Source organism: Anopheles marshallii, chromosome 2 (genome assembly GCF_943734725.1).
Source record: "Anopheles marshallii chromosome 2, idAnoMarsDA_429_01, whole genome shotgun sequence".
Taxonomy (NCBI): Eukaryota; Metazoa; Arthropoda; class Insecta; order Diptera; family Culicidae; genus Anopheles; species Anopheles marshallii.
The window spans coordinates 75,300,563-75,318,664 of NC_071326.1; the positions used below are offsets into that span (position 1 = coordinate 75,300,563).

Genomic DNA, 18,102 nt, shown 5'->3' on the forward strand with positions numbered 1-18,102 from the left:
TACACTGTGTTCTGTTACATGCGCACACGCACACAGCTACCTAAAAGGCGTGTTATAAATAAATTCCTTCCAATCTACTTTCACTGCCCACAACCTGGACATACGCAAAACCGGTTTTTGCCATTTGCTGGCTTCCTGTGCTAACTGCATCCTACACGTATTTCTAACATATTAATAATTGCATTCAACTAGCTGCACAACGCATTTGTCTAACGGAGCTCGATCGTTTAGCATTCGGTTCGAATTTGCTGGAACATAATACTGTGCGATGAAGCTGTACGCGGTATCTGATGGACCACCATCACTGGCTGTTCGGATGGCCCTTGAAGCGCTCAACATACCGTACGAGCATATCAGCGTGGATTACGGTAAAGCGGAACATCTTACGGCGGAGTATGAAAAGGTAGGTTGTATGTTCAAACAATACATAACGTTTGCTTACTGTTATTGCCCATTTGTAATCGTAGATGAATCCACAAAAAGAAATTCCAGTACTTGATGATGATGGCTTCTTTTTAAGCGAAAGTAATGCCATTCTGCAGTATATTTGCGAAAAGTACGCCCCGACGAGTGATCTGTACCCGAAAGATCCCAAGGAACGTGCGTTGGTGAACCATCGACTTTGCTTCAATTTGGCCTTTCTGTATCCGCAAATTTCGGCCTACGTTATGGCACCGATATTTTTCGACTACGAGCGCACGGAAATGGGGTTGAAGAAATTGAACATGTCATTGGCCGCGTTTGAGACGTATCTGAAACGTACCGGCACGAAGTACGTCGCCGGCAATGGGCTGACCATTGCCGATTTCCCACTAGTAACGTCCGTCATGTGTTTGGAAGCGATTGGGTTCAATTTGAGCGAAAACTATCAAACCGTTCAGCAGTGGTACGCGGGTTTCAAACAGGCTCACGGTAACCTGTGGGCCATCGCAGCGAAGGGTATGGAAGAAATAGCCGATTTCGAGAAGAACCCACCAGATCTATCCGGAATGGTGCACCCGATCCATCCGATTCGCAAGGTCGGAGCAAAATAAAATACTGCAACAGATGCGGTTTGCTAACAAGATGCATTTTTTTTTCAATAAACTTGGTCATAAAAGACAAGCATTACATCAACGTGCCGTTACATTTCATTCATCGTGCTCCTTTGTGCTCGTGTTCTTGTTGGTTGATTTGGACGCTGGGACGGCTTTCTGTACGGTGGATGGTGGCTTTTCCTTCGAGGTAAAAGCAGGTGGTGGTGGTAGATCATACTCTTCGTTTAACTTCTTCGCCAGGAAGTAGATCTCCGCCAGTGCGATTATAAGAGCGATGATAATACCGAGCAGCAAACGGAAACCGAAATCTAGCTGTCCTATCAGCAACTCGATGCCGATGAACCCAAATGCGAAACCGGCGGCAACGGAAAACAGAAACTGGGCCACCGCAATCAAATGCCGATTGATTTGCTTCACTGAAAGACAAGTGAAAAAAAGCGTAAATATATGATTACAACAACGGTTTGGTTGTGATAATTACTCTGATAGCTTATAGTCTCCTCGGGCATGTGCTTGCGAATGCTGTCGACATTTTTCGTCATTCGATAATATTCCCGATCCTCGTGTTCCTTTCGAAGACGCTGGCATCGCGCTTCCAGTTCTGGGTTTCTCTCCTGTATCGGATTAACTGGCAGTTTCAGTTGGCAGCCGTTCAGTAGAGTATGCAAATATGGTACAGTTGGGTCAGTTTGCCGCAATTCTTTGAGTGTTGCATAGAGCCACTTGATATCACTGAGGTTCAACTGTGTTGCATCTGTACTCGTATTTTGTGAGTTGTCTTGCTCCGGGCCTACAAAAGCCATGGAGTTCAGTTCACCTTGTTGATCCTTCATGCCGGCTACCATGTGACTAATTAGGTTCCGCTCATCCGCAGTAAAATCAACAGTTACATGTTTTTGTTTACCATCGTCCGGAGAGCCTTTCTTGTTAATGGATGTTTTGCCTTTTTTGCCAACATTGTAAGTACAGTAAATTTCCCGCACTGAAGCCGGGGCTGATGGTGACATGGATATATTGTTGCCAATAAACTTGCGCAAATCTTTAGACGGCACGATCCGAATTGTTGGATCCGTAATCGGTAGTTTGTCCATCGTATCACTCATTTCTTTAAAGCCTAGTTTTTCGAAAAACGTGCCTGAACGCTGGTTTGGTGAGTGTTTAACGTAATATTGTTTAGCACACAATTTTTTTTTTCGTACAGAAACCACCTCATGTGACCAGACCAGATGTTTTCACAGAATAAATTTCGTCAGCCAATGCCAATGTACCAGAATAAAAACCAAACACAAAACCGACGCACGTTTGTATTGGCTTGTTGCACGTTAATATAGCACTTAGGTTGTAACTATTTGTACCGTATTCTGTGTGGTTCAATTGCTATTCGTAAAATCCAGGTTTTGCTAGCAGATACAATAATGACCAAAATATTTACAGCGAGAACAAAAAGAGAATGGCGCTTTTGACAGCAAATCCATGACAGCAACTGTCAAAAATTTGATTCATATTTTTCGAAAAAGCCGTTGAACAAATATGAAATGAAATTGAAATAGCGGAAGTTAAACTAATAGAAGGGTGAAGTGGTTGACAATCCTGCATTAGAAAAATTAAAAAATAAGATTATTTAAATTATCCCATTTGCTAGGAGGATTATTACAAATGTTAAAATTTAATTGAACTTGTGTGATAGTGATGTTATAAAATATTGTTTAGATTAAAATATTGTTTGTAAATGTGCTACGTGAACTACCGAAATACAAATGCATCACTTATGATGACTACAATACCCATAGTTAAATTACATACACATTAAATACATTAAATACACACCTATATTAGCTTTAAAGTTATGATAATTTGGGTTCTTATGACCGTTTAAAAAATATATATCAATCAAAATAACAACTTACTATTTTGTCTATGGTCTAGGTCTGTGTTCTATGGTCTAGGAACTGTGGATTGTTTAAAATAAAATAAATATTGAGCTACAATATAGAACGGAAATAAAACAACAACAAACGCAACATCAAAACCTACTCAACGGATGATATCAAGCCGTGTGACGCGGTTTGTCCAGACGCGATTCTATGGTCTAGGAACCGACGATTATAGCAACGCTTGCTATCAAACTGTGTGCGTAATTTGGCTGACATAGTTGACTTTCTTCTCTTCACTATACTTATTTAGCAGTTCAAGCAACTTTTTGAAAAAAAATACATTTAAATAAAATATGAAAAAAACGTACGAAAAAGCCAAGTATTCTCGATCAGTTTTTAACCTTTTTGCTTAGATTTTGAGCTTTATAATAACTCGGCTGTTAAATTTCATATCATATCTCCGATTCCACGTATAGGAGGTACCGCGTATTTCGGGTACTGCTGTGGGAACCTATTATGGCAAACATTTTATGGTAAACTAATTTATGCTCTAAATTCATCTCGTGTCGCTACGATTCAGACAGTAAAAGGAATTGTTGATGCATTTTCACGGGTAATAAGAGCTTCAAAAACCTAGAGACTCATTTTAAAAAATTGAACTGTTCTAACAAACACTAACTACTAACTATTTCACCTCATTTTGACCAAATGTTTAATTTACATTTAAAAAAAATACAATTTGTAGAACAGAGTCAAAATTGTGACTGGGCAAAATATGATTTAAAAGTTTTATGTCAACGTATCATCTATAATTTGTTTTTTTATCACACATACTAACACTAACATTAATATACAAAATTAGCTTCTCCTTAATTTAATGCAGCAAACATTAACCCGCTTTTGTTTTCACCAGAACGCTCAGGCCGTACCCATTTGGGTTACTAACCAATGCTGCGCCATTTGCAAATATGTGCGTAGGGATAAGATTTTACAACACAGGAAAACCTGTGAAAAACTGAGCTATGGTTGTAAAACTTGTTGAGTTTCCGAACCCATATCAAACAAATTGCATTGCAGCCGTTGAAATTGAGACGTAAGTCTTGTGGAACATAGCTTCAATTCAGTCATGTTCTGTCAGGCGTAGCTTATTATCCCTTTGTATCAATCAAACAGGGCTTAGTGCCACGATATAGCGTCACAGATTTTGCATTTTCAAACCTTAATTACAATCTGCAACCTTCCGCAAGTCACACGAATTATCAATTTCTTTTAATACAGATGCTTTCAACTTTTATTGCCAAGAAACAAGAATGTTAATACAAGCGAAGCTAAATTAATAATAAAAAAAATTAAATGAATAAAAAGTTTAAATGAAGAGCTAAAAAATCTTTAATACATTAACTCAAACATTAACCAACGTCACTTATATGCATTTCGCATTACTTACAAATTTCTGAACATTGGTTCCTATCGTTAATTTCACTAATATTCGAATTATGCGAATATTTCGTTAGCGTTATTGAGATTATCAACACTACCATATTTTTATTTCTTTACTGTTCCTGATAGAAGTCAAATTGAAATACAATTTAATGCGGAAATAATACAAAAACCCCTTCAAGAATCAATTACGTTTGGAAAGTCAATCGAAATTATTCCCAGAACGCACAGAATCAAATCTCCATTTAAATCGCAAACCACTCGACTTTTCCTACACATTGCCGAGATTATTGAGCGATTGTTTGTGGTGAGTGTTACGCGCCGAAGGTTTTGGGAAAAGTAATGCAGATCAACGTCTAACCAAGGTGTTGGCCACACCGCGAAGGGCCGGACACGTGCAATGCTCTTCACCACCGGGATGTGGGATTGTTTTTGTCACTTTGATAACGCGTAAAGAGCTTACTGGTTCCTGCTCCGGACTAGACGCTGTAAAGCCTTCGGGGTATGTTTCTCATTTTGTGACACACTGCACATTGCCGCCGGTAATTAATAGGGGTGTTAAGAAAATACCACATTAAAACAGGGGTGACAAATGGGGCGTGTGAAATCATTTCCTAATTGATATCTTTATGAAGTGACCAAAATAATACCCGTATCACTGACACTGCCAACAACTTAGGCTGTTCCATTCTGTGTCCATTTCAATATTGATGCCCAATTTTAAAGAGTTCAAAAATAATAGCACTCAATCAAAGTGTTTATTGATTAATGTATAACTTTTGAGTTTACATTTGGTTATTTGGTATTCAAATTTAATATTTTGATTTTAAAATAATTTCGACCATATTTGAACATTCACCAACGAACTTAATCAAGCGTCGTCTATCGTACTCACAAACAGCAAACACTCCAACCACCGAAAGGCTGATGATGCATTCGATGCCTCAAACACACAGCCTACTCAAACACACTCTCGTACCCCGGATTATGTTTCTCCACTATTTACACATCAATTAATTCGAATAATGACTTCTTCCGATTGTTCGTTCGGCAACGAAATAGGCTCACCAAGGAAAAAGGAAGAACCTACGGCGATCCTGTCCCTACGTTGGTCCTTTTGCCACTCATTCGGAGGTGCATTGAGAGTGCGCCTCCGAAATGCACAACAGCTGAATCAACTCTTGCCTGAAGTGTTTACCACAGATTGCTTCCCATGAAGGTCCTCTCGTCCAAAAAAGGTCCTCCAGAAACACCTTTTGCAAGTAAAATGGTTTTGGGAAAGGAAAAGAAGAGCTTACTGGCGAGATCCATTACACATTGATCTTATTGTTGCATTCTCGTGGTTACACAAAACGTCATCAGTGAAATGATGATCACTTAATTATATCCAATTGGTAAAAAAGATCAGCTGCAGAGTCCGCAAATCGACTTGCACCTTTCCAAATTTGAGATTTTCATGTCAGTTTCTTTTAAATTGGAGAACACACTTACAGAAACACTTTCGAGAGATAACTGCTACCGTCACTCTGTGTGTATTGAAGGAAGGATATTCCGCTCCCACATTAATCCTTCTAGCCAAAGGCAATGCATTAGGCAAATGAGACATCTAACGTAACACCTACCAACAGGGGACGCAGATCTGTCCTGCTGCCAACACAGAAGCAGCCATCCATAACGCCCGGCAGCGCTAACGCAAGAGCACCCACCGTGTTGTTAAGCTGGTTTCCAAGTTCTTCCGGCAACCACCCAAACCAGGTAAACAAACCCTTGAAAATCTTTGCCCAGGGACGTAATGTGGGTTCAGAACACACGACAGTAAACGCAGATGGAGAACTCATGTTCATAGCAACGCTTTCACACTATTTAAAGAGCTTTTTGCCAATAATATATCTTTCGATATTCAAAAAAACCATTCCTGGTCCAATCTTCCGTCTTCCGTGACAGTGTTCTATAGAGAGGGGGCTTAGGAATTTGAGCATTCTTTCTCCCCCTCTCATTCGCACTGCCGTGACCAGGATTCGAACCTGGGTTACTACGGCCACAACGTAGGGTCCTAACCACTAGACGATCACGGCTACAGACGGTGGGTTGAACGAGTTACAGAAGAGCACGATCAAGCTCGAATCAACCCACCAAAACTGGGGCGTAAAGTGAGCGAGACTTTCCTCTGGTCAATTCGAGTGAAAGTACACCCATACCCCCGTGACCAAGTGAATGGAGAAACATGAAACAACGGCTCAATCAGGGTGGGGTGAGAGCATTGTTCGATGCGATTCAGAGAAATTAGATCTTTCCGCAGTCACTGACCCAAGTGAGTGAACCGATATTTACAATCAACAATAACAACTTCATTTGATATCATAAAACAGTCACACAATATTGATTTCAACACATAAAGATCCAAAAGATGGTGATCAAAATGAGGTTCCAGTTTGTTTCCGCCCGGGATCGAACCGGGGGCCTTCCGCGTGTTAGGCGGATGTGATAACCACTACACCACGGAAACATCTGTTGTTCTCTGGACGAATGAATTTCGCTAAACCACACTGCACCGTTGAATGGTCAGCTCGTTGAACAACGTTACCGTAGCATGGCGGCAAATACATTCGTCGTACGTGAGGTACAACATGGAAGTACACATTAATAAATCAACGGAATATTCGATAATACCCTTTAACCGGTCAATGAATGGGAAACTTGACCCACAGGGCAATCGGTGGTCCAGTTGATTGGTTACTGATTATGTTCACGACTCATTACGATAATTGTGTCCATATACGGAGGTAATGTGTGACTTTAATCCCATTCCGTGTTCATATCATCATCCAAACATACACTTGACGCAATATGTCGGATTCGCTCGATTTTATGTCCGATTTCGTCCGATTGATACGATGCAAAATGTTCTTAAAAATGCTTAAAATTTAAAACAGTATTCTTCGAAACACATCCATTTCTCATGAAGTTGCACCAACTTTGCAAATTAATTGTAAACAAGCTGATGGTTGTTGCTGGCGAGGATTTTTTACTATTGGCTCCTTTCCTAGTTGATTGACGGTTCAACAAGAACACAGGGCCTATCACGAATCTCCCTGTTGTTTCATACTGCTGAAATAAAGCCAAACTGCCTTACCAACGCCATGTTGTGTCTATTTCGTCCTTTTTTCTGCGAGGTTTTGTTCTATTGCCATCCCTCGGAGCCGATTGACGGAGGAAAAACAACTGCGAGGCAGTTTAAATTTAATTATAAACTGTTGTTTTTCTACATCCTCGTGCAACCAGGACTCACATTCATATTGGCCAAAGGATCAACGAGCTACCGTCATACGTTACAGCAGGAAGTGGCTTGCGGCCAAATTGCAACCAGACGATACGCCACATCCTGCAACATAAACACGCCACTCGGCTCAGTTCGATGTTTGTCTTAATCTTTCACGGTACCATGTGGGATTTACCGGGTGGATTGTGTTTTCTATTAGCGTTGATTGGAGGTAGCTGAAAGGTTCGAATGAACTCTGGAGGAAGACCTCCAGAGAATCCTCGAGTCAATCACTTTTATTTGCTAATGTGCAATCGATACATACTGGCGCCACCTTTGGACGGGTTTTGACTACGTTTCCAGGAAAAATGAATCGATCACGTCATATCAAATCAGTTCAAGCGATTTGGAACACCTCTGCCGTCGGTATCTCACTAATCGGTTAATAAGGTTTTGCCAAACACATAAACTACCTTCTGCGACTCCAAGGCCGCCTACCACTGCGATAAGCTTAGATACGTTATCTAACATTACGAGTCCTCCCTCGCTTATGTACTTACGTTCCTCCTCGCTGAGACCTCCTGCAGAGGAAGATCGGAAAATCAGGGATTAGAGTGTTGTTTTCCTTCGCATTTGGCCAATCGCTTTTCCGATGAATGAGATCTCGTCCATTTCATTCCATCGCTCGCACCATCTCCTGTATGTCGTTGCCAATTAACAATTGCGCATGGCATTGACGTCACCAAATGGAACAGGATGCGCTTGTTCTTCGCGTGCGCGGTACGTTATCTCTATCTGTGGTCATCTCGCTTCTCCTAGTAGTTTGTGCTGCCTCCTTCTCACTTTCCATCACGCGAAGACCTCCTTGGCGTCTCACTATTCTCACGCACCAGAAGGAGAAGGATCCTTATCAGGTAGTCCATACTACTCCATTACCAGTCCTGGATGCCTTCCTGCTGCGCCGAGGATCGGAGAGAATAGATAAATACATAATCCTTCTAATTTTCCTAAATCACTAATCGTTCTCACCCTCCTTACGGACCCGTCGTAGGACGTGTATATGTATGGACAAGTGCGAAATGAGCCGTTCGTCCATCTTTTTTTTCCAAATAACGTATGTGTTTGGAGCATTACATAGGAAGAACACAATTCTCACATAAATGACGGGTCGTGCAAGCGAGTGCTCAACCTCCAGAGCAAACATCTTCCCCTGCAGAATTGTAAATCAGATTTGGAAAATAAATAATCGCTTATGTGCAGCGCGCGTGTCCTCGCGAAATGATCCGACTGTGACCAGAGCTTGAACGGAACCATACCGGTGAGTGAAAGAGTGGGCAGATTGTGAGAAGTGAGTTCTCCGTTTTTCAAGCGAGACCGAAAAGAACAAAAAACTCCGATGGAAAAGCCTTTCCTTATTCACTCTTTTCCGTTTGTCAGAGCTGACGAGGTCCCAGAAGGTCCGCGGATTATGTGCAGATCAATGTCGTGTGTCCTGCCTTTCCATCACAGAGGGAAAGGGAAAACGGCTCCCTTGCTGTCCTAGGTGCTCCCTTCCTATCTGCTGGTTCTTGTCCATCAGAACCAGCTCCGTCACACACATAAGCGTTAAATTTGTTTACCTTGCTGCTTCCAGTCCGGATTTTCTACTTTGTGCAACGCTATCCTTACGCCAGGGCATAGCAGCCGAGGTATGCGGAAGGACTTCCCTTCGACCATTCCATCCCGAGAAGGAGCTGTTCGAATGGCGTCGAACTGTGCTGGCCTCACTTTTGAACGAACTGTCGGATCGAATAGGTGCAATTGGAGTTGACACCACCGACGAAGTTGTGTTGCGAATCGGAGTCTTGTGAGTGAAGGAAAACCATACCATTCGTAGAGATGTAATAGTTGTTGTGCGAGATCTTCAAGGAAAGTGACATTCCGTAATTGCCCAAACTTCTTCAGAGAACGATGTCCTGCTAAACGCAATGTGCAATCAGATAATTGTGAACACAATTTGTCTCTAATTGTTTGTTTTGTGTGCTAAACGATCAAATTATCCACCATTTCCGACGTCGCCTTTGGGAAGCACTTCACAACGGACGGCTTGAGAAAGCGCCTTATTGTGTTGAACTTGCATTGAACGACATCCCTTCAAGCGATTTCCCGGTCCCATTTGTGTTTTTATGTGATTTCGTGTGTGTGTGTGACTTCAACAAAAGAATCTGTATCAAAAAACTCTCTTCTGTGACGCGAGACTCCTGCTCAGTTCCCCACTACTCCGAGGTTATTGTACAAATCGAGCGTCTCACAAGGCCAAATGGACGTCATGATGGACTGGGATATCATGGACATGTAAGTAGATTAGTTTTTCTATCTTAATATTGTGCGTCGTCTAATTGTCCTTGTAATGATCGAAGACCCTTGGAACTGACCCGTAAAATGAAGTGTATTATTTGTGACATTTGGTTTATCCCGACATCACTTCGAGTTCTTCCTTTAAAGTTTGTGCATTGGTCTAATTGCTTTCGTTATTTCTCACTCTAAACAGCTTCAACTTCCACACCGAAGACCGAGAGCTGGACATAGACATCCAATCTATTCTACTGAGTGAATCAAGCTACGGTACAATACTCTCGCACACTGAGGACGATCTCATGGGCCCAACAGCGGAATGCCTCACAACAAACCCTGAACAACCCGATTCCGATCCATCAAGGCAACTCGCAGTGGTCCATTCATCTTCATGTTGGAAACCCTCCAAATGCACGTAAGTATGCCAACGGCTCCTTACCTACACGACGTCATTGGGGGAAGGTTTTAGATTTGGAGCAGTTCCCACTTTGGGCATATCGTACAGAAGGATTAAGACATTACATTCGCACCATTTGAGGTTGATAAATCCGGATCGGCAAACGCACGACGTGGTTGGGAGTATTTCTATTTGCAGTAAACTATTTGTTAGTTACGCAAACAGGTACGGATTAGCGTCTAACAAATGAGTTGTGGCGTTGGAGATGCAGAGAACGCTTTTGTCCTTCCATTTTGGGTTGTTGACACGGTTCTCATAGTTTCCATTTTGTTGACATTAGACGGCTTCCTTAAAGTCAACACAGTACAGCATCCAATTCGAGCAACTAGAATTAGTTTCACTGTGGTGTCGTTCTCCACAGAAGGTGCATTCTTTGTGAACGAGCTAGGCAATTGTGTTGGAAGAGCGCTTTTTGCAGTGACCGAATTCAAATTATAACTTGATTGGCTTCATTTAGGGATATGAATACGTAATGAAGTGATCTCGAATGGAAAGTAGTGAGTTATTTCATCGCAGATATTACGCATAAAAATAACCGATGAATCCATAAACATGCACGATTCTACCACATATTATAGCAGAGGTATCCAACTGTAAATGATGCTCAACTGCACATGACGCGCAGGATGCTGAAGGACGTTTTTCATTCTCTGGTTCATACCAGATTGAATAGAGATATCCATTGCATGGAAAGAACGGAAAAACCCCTTTCAAACAGAATAATACTTTCTACACGCGAGCAGAGCTAAGAAATGTTGCTTAGGCTACCAGCAAGATATTTGAAGGTTCACAAACTGGATAATGTGAGAGAAATTCAAGCAATTATTCTACCGTTTAACAAGACCTCTGGCAAAAGACTCTTAGATTGTTAGATCTAAACGTTAATCCAGGATAAATGAGAACCCACTTTAGCAAGAAGGTCAATTTCCGAAAAGGCTTCTTGTCGACACCTCTCCAATACACACACGTGTGACGAAAAGTTTATTGTCCGTACTTCCCGTAATCCCAGTTCCTTCCCGGGTCACGTTGTTTGGACTTGTGAAACACTCACTGGACGGGGTCGATCGGAATCTATTTGCTCGTTGAAACACAAAACTCCAGGAAAGAGCAACATTGTAAACTTTCGCACAACTTCCCCGAACTCAATCTCGATCTCCACTGAACCGTTTCCAAAACGGATAAACCGATGGCCGACGTTTCCTTCACGGGCTTTACATTGAACCTTCTGTGATGTATGAATGTAACAATCGGAACAGTAGGACAAAGTTTGAGACATTGATAAATGTTTAATGACTCGAATGAGGAACATATAACGCTTTGTTTCTGAAAAATTGATAGATTGGCTGTTTGCCCTATCGAAAGATGTTTGATTAGCCTGGAGAAGTTTGAATTAAATTGGAATGGAACCTGCTAATAGCGAGTAGGCTTGACTGGACGACGAATATCACATATTTACTATAACCTTCAAGATGCTACAATTGTATGTACAATTGCAATGTTTAAAGCAATTGTAAGTAGGTTTCCTCTTACTTTAAGGAGTTTTTCAATTATTTCAACTTATGGTGTGGTTAAATAAGACCAAAATATTTTCCGTTTTACTTCAAATCAATTTGTTTCGCATTTCTATCTTCCATATTAACGATTCAATCCAATCTACGCGAGGAAACTCTCGGAAGCCATACAGTTTAGTGCAATATATATATATATATCAGCGAAGGTCTTCCGTTAAAAAACGTGCGAAACACAGAGTGTTACTTTCGCATTAAATGAAACTTTCGTTCAACCGAACGCACAAAAACTCAAACATTTGTGGCTCGGAACATTAAGAAAAGATGGAATGAAGTCGATGCAAGAAGCCTTCTTTTTCCGCTTTTCGCGTGATCTTTACGAAGCATATTTAATGAGCGCAGGACAAAGGCAAACAATTACTCGCTTGCTAATTATCGCTATTTGCATAGGCACAATCCGGAAGAAACCGTGAAAAAGGTAGTCGCGCTGTTTGACAGTCAGTGAAACAAATGGAAATATGCGTTGGAACTGCGGTACTGCATGATTTATGAAGTTCTCCAACGGTATGTCCCCCTTTCAAAGTGTCCATTGCGAAGGGTTAGACGCTATCCGGAAATGTTCCGTGACGGAAAGTTTGTGCTAAATACACATCAGCTTCATTTTCCGACTCGACGTGCATTGGAACACGATTTAATAATCGAATGATGCGGAAATGTAGCGATCATTGCATAATTTAAGGCGACCATTACGGTCAGATGCACCGTTTCCGTGCTAATCAATAGCAGCTGGAAGTTCTAGCATACTCAATTATGTCTAAAAACAATAGAAATCCCATACAGAAGCAATCCACGGCGGTAATTTATTATATCCAAGGTTGCTCCAGAGCCTTTTTCCCTTGCATCTATCAAACGACCCCCATTTCCACACTTTTCCTCTGGCTAGCATTTGGCACAGAACGGAAGAAAAAAGCATTTCCAAAGGGGCGTTGCCATTTTGTTGCGCGAAGGACCAATCAGTGCTCTGTACTTGTCGAAAGCAGGACGACAACAAAAGGACTCAAACGGAACACCGGTTGATGGCGCTCACATCTCCCGCAGATGAGATTCGATTAGTTCTGGCGAGAGATTGGCTGTGTTTAGTTCGCCACAGATAGCTCTTGTTTGCGGTTAGATTTAGATACACGACCATCTGAAGGTATTGCTCAAGGAATTCCATCTTCCGACGGCATCTGCACTAGAAAAGTGACGTTTAACTGTGACTTCGGTTGAGATTAATGTTGTGTGTGTGTGTGCTAATTTCAGAACTCCGACGTCCGAGCTTCACAACTCCGTGGACTGTGATGAACTAACTCCCGCCATGCTAAAGGAGGCCAGTGAAACGGAGACCCTGTACAAGGGCCATTCTTCAATTGTTCCGCCAGACATGTGCTCCAGGGATTCGAATCCGTGTGATAACAACAATCTCCGACCATGTCCTCACTGTAACAAACACTTCCCGTGTCGATCTACGCTCGACCAACACCTGCGACGACATACGGACGAAAAGCCTTTCCAGTGCGCCGAATGTCCCAAAGCGTTCCGACTCTCATCCACACTGTCCGCACACAAGAAGCTGCATGACCAAAGAGGACCCAGTCTGCGGTGTGAAACGTGTGGACGAGTCTTCACACAGCCCAGTGCCCTGTCGAGCCATCGGCTGCTTCATCGGACGGAACGGCCACATTGTTGCAATCTTTGTGGAAAACAGTTTGTCCGTTTGCACGCCCTCAAGACACATGTCCTCAGTCACGCCAACGAACGACCTTTCGCGTGTGATCTGTGCGGAAAAACGTTCGCCGAAAAGCACGTCCTTGTGCGCCACCGGAAGACGCACAGCGACGAACGACCGCACGAGTGTGAGGTATGCTCGAAAGCCTTCAAGGAACGGTATGACCTACTACGGCACACGCTCATCCACAGTGGATTGCGACCCCACAAGTGTCCCGATTGTTCGAAAACTTTCATCCAGTCCAATGCACTGGCGAAGCATCGGAAGTGTCATGAACGGGAACGCATTCTTGGCCACCAGATGGATACGGTGGCCTTTTCTGTGACTAGAACGGAAACTACGTGTTGTTAGGTGTGGATGTGGTAACAAGAGCCAAGATGGGACTATGCAACAGGTGACTAAGCGGTCCTATATGGGACATTGTCGAATGTTTGATTTGATTTGGACAATAAATAGACACGTGTTTGTGTAAATGTTATCGATAGTGTTTTGAAATAATTTTTATGTTTTACATCATTTTAGACACATCACTGAAACGTATTTTAAAGGATTTATGCTTAATTAAATGGAAAAATAAGATAAATTAAAGTGAACACCAATTACTTCAAAGTACTTTGTTACATACCCCATGAGCCATTTGCTTTTCATAGATCCTTAGTTTAACTTGAAGTTACTCTTCAGAAGGTATGAGAATTTAGGCGAGTACCTACAACAAGAAGAGACATACAATTTAGCGAATGGTATATTATAGAACCCGGAAACATTTATTTTGCATCGTTAGCTAAATTAAATAAGTAAACAGCTAATGTCCACTCTTATGACAGTTTCATGCTATTGTCAAACACCCAAAACGCCCGCAGCACGCTATCTCCGGAATATGATTGTTCATTCGAGTCCTTGATTGCAAGGTAAACATTTGAAGAGACAGACTGCACAGGAAATAATTCCTTCCCATTCCTTTTGTGATGAGACAATCATCAAAAAATGACCTCGAACATGTTTACAAAGGAAACGCACAATACATTAAATAACATCCTTCCGAAGACGTTTACGGACATTTACAAGCCCTGCTTAAAGTCACGGTGCTACGTTTCAGCTACTCCAGGGATTTAAGAGGACGTAAATCTCTGTTACTTTTATCACATTGAGTTCTACAGTACAAACACTGCGAGAAAAAAGCTTTTATCTAAGAAAAGCAAATCAACGTTGGATTATTTTTGATGGTTTTTCTTTTCCATTCCACTGCACAACCTTTACATGCCTAAAAAAATCGCTTAACAAGGAAGAAAGAAGCCATGTTGTGTTTTTTTTTTCTTTAAATCTCACAAAATTATGCATGCAAAGTGATCCGCTTCGGGAATGTTTTCATAGGATGCGCTCGAAAATCGGGTCGGTAATATGAACCTCAAAGCGGGGGTTTGTTCTTTTTTTGTTTGCATCATCCATTTTCATATCGATTTGCATCATAGATATAAAAAAATATATATATTGGTACATAAACGTCGCCGTTGCCGTCGCCGTGTCAAATTTAACTGATATGATTTTGTGTTCCATAAATGATTCTAAACTATACTGGGGGATTACTATCGTGTCTTCCTCTACAACCCCTTAATTTCCTTTCATCGTAATGCTCATCCCTATTCCATAACTCATAATTCGACGCCATTTGCAAAACGTATATTGGCAAATATTCAAATAACAATAACGGGGGGGGGGGAACCCTCGACCAAACCGAACCATGATACGACGGTTGGATGCAAATTTTAATACGTCCCGTAAACGGTCATGGTGATTGGAATTCGGAGCAACAGTCACGGTTGTTCAACTCCATCGGAACCATGTCGAACCAGCTTAAAGGCAGTCGGGCGTGGCATATAATCCCGTCACTGACTGTGTGACCCTTGTCGTCACAATCATTACCCTCAGTGTTACCACCCAATTATGCTGTGAATTTGGTCGGAAAGAAATGCTAGACGGGGGACACTGTACTCCATAACAAAGTAATTGAACCCATTTTTGGTACAGAACATTAACGTTTTTTTTCGTACTGCTCTGATTGGTATATTTCTCCCCTTGGACATGAATGGAAATTAATTGCATCGTTCGTTTAATCAATGGCGTCTACCCAACGTCATCATGCTCATTTTAATCGAAGGGGTTTAAACAATACCGATTTAAGTTCCAAGTTTCATAATCTTAATTAGAATTGACATTTTAAGCGCTTTGTTGGTTACAGTGGGTAAAACCGTTACGTGATTCATAACGTGGCATTTTCGTAAACAAATTATAATTTTAAAAGCTAATTGAAACCAGAATTACTTTTTTTATAAAATAACCTTTCCAAAACAAATAAACTTTTTTATTAACTTTTCATAAACAAAAATCTGAATGCATTAATCGCCGGCATTCTTAATGAGCTTCAATTGTGAAATATAGATGATGGTTGATGGTACTAATATACAAGCAGACCCCGAGATACGCTATTATAGCAAATCGCTATAATTCGGTTGGAATTTCCGCGTAAGTCGAATCCAGGAGTAAAATCGTTTTTAGGGTTTCCAACCGGAGTTGGGTCCTACTTTTATTGATCCTTCCTGGTTGTTGGATACCGTGCACAGCGGAACCATTGCTTTACTACTGCGGTGTTCGATCGACGATTGGACGGAAACTCCTCGTCGGAGTGCTGAACGATAACTGATTTTTGGTACGGACATGGTGCCGTTTTTTTACCAATTTTTATCGGTATGTTTTGGTATGTGTTCTTTTGTTTTCCTTGACATATTCGTTTCGATTTCCTGTCCTATTGTCCTAGCTTCACCGGTTGTCTAGTTTGGGTTTACCTAGGAACAAAGAACTCATCGTATTCGTCTTGTCCAGGCAAAACTTCCCAACTAGCAATTTGTTTAGTTCACTCTTTTTTGCCTAGGTAGCGCTTTTTCGTGTCGTGGCTAATTACGATGCTCTGGTCGCCACACGTTTATACTTAAAAGTTACCTAGTTGACCTCCTTCTCTGCATTCTGCAACAAAATAAAACAAATGTTTTATATGACAGAGCAAGGTATTTGCGACCAGTTTTTTACCTTTTTGCATTGATTTTGTACTATAAACTAACTCAGCTGTCAAATTTCCAAAAGCCGCGTATCTCGGGGACTGCCTGTATTGCTGTATCTGAAGCCAACAGAGTTCCTTTAGAATTATTTCTATGTTAAAAGAATTGTTCCTTTACCTTATAACATTAATTTATTTTGCTTGGCGACTCGTCTCGAAATATTTCCCATGGTTGAGGGAGCCTTATCAATGAATAACAATGAATATTTGCTCCACATTTTAAAGCTTGATAAGCGGTTGTTTGCGGTCAATTAAGCGCCGAAGGTATTGGGAAAAGTTATACAGATCAAGTTCTAACCAAGGTGTTGGCCACAACGCGAAGGGCCGGACACGTGCAATTCTCTTCACCACCGGGATGTGGGATTGTTTTTGTCACTTTGATAACGCGTAAAGAGCTTACTGGTTCCTGCTCCGGACTAGACGCTGTAAAGCCTTCAGGCTATGTTTCTCATTTTGTGACACACTGCACATTGCCGCCGGTAGTTAATAGGGGTGTTAAGAAAATACCACATTAAAACGGGGGTGACAAATGGTGCGTGTTAAATCATTTCCTAATGGATATCTTTATGAAGTGACTAAAATAATACCTGTAACTGTCTGGATGCTGTAAGAGTAAATTTGAGATTAAATCATTATCCAAATGGCAAGCATCAAGCTCTAGTATAGGCTTATAGTAGTAGCGGTGCCGAACTGCACTTGACAAGATCGATATCAAAACCATTGCAGACCTTTCCTTCGGACTCCCGTGATTTAACTAGCTAGCTACGGTAGAAAATCATTAAGGAACACCATAACAAATATACAAATGCTAACATCTTCGAATTAATGGTACCAAGAAGTAAAATGCATGTTGGTGTACTTACCTTTGTTAATTCTTCCAAGAATAAATTGGATCATCTTAAATGGTTCACCATCTCCCACCAACAGTACATTCGTCTGGAAACTTTAATTCACTCTATCCAATCCAAGCGCGCGTTACCTATCGTACTTCCAAACGAGGAACACTTTAACGACCGAAAAAAGCTGTTCTCGCACTCACTGTGACCTTAATCACACAGCCTACTCAAACACACTCTCGTACCCCGGATTATGTTTCTCCACTATTTACACATCAATTAATTCGAATAACGACTTCTTCCGATTGTTCGTTCGGCAACGAAATAGGCTCACCAAGGAAAAAGGAAGAACCTACGGCGATCCTGTCCCTACGTTGGTCCTTTTGCCACTCATTCGGAGGTGCATCGAAATACACAACAGCTGAATCAACTCTTGCCTGAAGTGGTAACCACAGATTGCTTCCCATGAAGGTACTTCTG

At 41.5% G+C, this 18,102-nt stretch overlaps 3 protein-coding genes and 2 non-coding genes across 5 annotated transcripts; 2 read left to right on the top strand and 3 right to left on the bottom strand.

Moving 5' to 3' along the window:
* Positions 1-268: 268 nt before the first annotated feature.
* LOC128719458 (glutathione S-transferase 1-1) lies at positions 269-1,034 on the top strand. The gene is made up of 2 exons (XM_053813082.1): positions 269-403; positions 468-1,034. The coding sequence occupies exons 1-2, from the start codon at positions 269-271 to the stop codon at positions 1,032-1,034; spliced, it is 702 nt and encodes a 233-aa protein (XP_053669057.1).
* Positions 1,035-1,130: 96 nt separating this feature from the next.
* LOC128707787 (transmembrane protein 199) lies at positions 1,131-2,140 on the bottom strand. Its single transcript, XM_053802743.1, has 2 exons — positions 1,519-2,140; positions 1,131-1,453 (listed from the first exon to the last, which is right to left on the bottom strand). Exons 1-2 carry the CDS (start codon positions 2,138-2,140, stop codon positions 1,131-1,133), a joined length of 945 nt encoding a protein of 314 aa, XP_053658718.1.
* A 4,214-nt stretch (positions 2,141-6,354) lies between these two features.
* Positions 6,355-6,426, bottom strand: Trnah-gug (transfer RNA histidin (anticodon GUG)). The gene has a single exon. It is a non-coding gene; the product is annotated as a tRNA-His (tRNA).
* Positions 6,427-6,784: 358 nt separating this feature from the next.
* On the bottom strand, positions 6,785-6,857 carry Trnav-aac (transfer RNA valine (anticodon AAC)). The gene has a single exon. It is a non-coding gene; the product is annotated as a tRNA-Val (tRNA).
* A 3,052-nt stretch (positions 6,858-9,909) lies between these two features.
* On the top strand, positions 9,910-14,028 carry LOC128718572 (zinc finger protein 85-like). The gene is made up of 3 exons (XM_053812193.1): positions 9,910-9,944; positions 10,141-10,359; positions 13,212-14,028. Exons 1-3 carry the CDS (start codon positions 9,910-9,912, stop codon positions 14,026-14,028), a joined length of 1,071 nt encoding a protein of 356 aa, XP_053668168.1.
* The last annotated feature ends 4,074 nt before the right edge of the window (positions 14,029-18,102 follow it).

Coding starts and splice junctions, on each gene's coding strand:
- LOC128719458 (XM_053813082.1), top strand. CDS start 269: ATGAAGCTGTACGCGGTATCTGATGGACCACCATCACTGGCTGTTCGG. Junction 404..467: donor TTACGGCGGAGTATGAAAAG/GTAGGTTGTATG, acceptor TTGTAATCGTAG/ATGAATCCACAAAAAGAAAT.
- LOC128707787 (XM_053802743.1), bottom strand. CDS start 2,140: ATGAGTGATACGATGGACAAACTACCGATTACGGATCCAACAATTCGG. Junction 1,454..1,518: donor GGAGACTATAAGCTATCAGA/GTAATTATCACA, acceptor CTTGTCTTTCAG/TGAAGCAAATCAATCGGCAT.
- LOC128718572 (XM_053812193.1), top strand. CDS start 9,910: ATGGACGTCATGATGGACTGGGATATCATGGACAT. Junction 9,945..10,140: donor GACTGGGATATCATGGACAT/GTAAGTAGATTA, acceptor CACTCTAAACAG/CTTCAACTTCCACACCGAAG. Junction 10,360..13,211: donor TGGAAACCCTCCAAATGCAC/GTAAGTATGCCA, acceptor TGCTAATTTCAG/AACTCCGACGTCCGAGCTTC.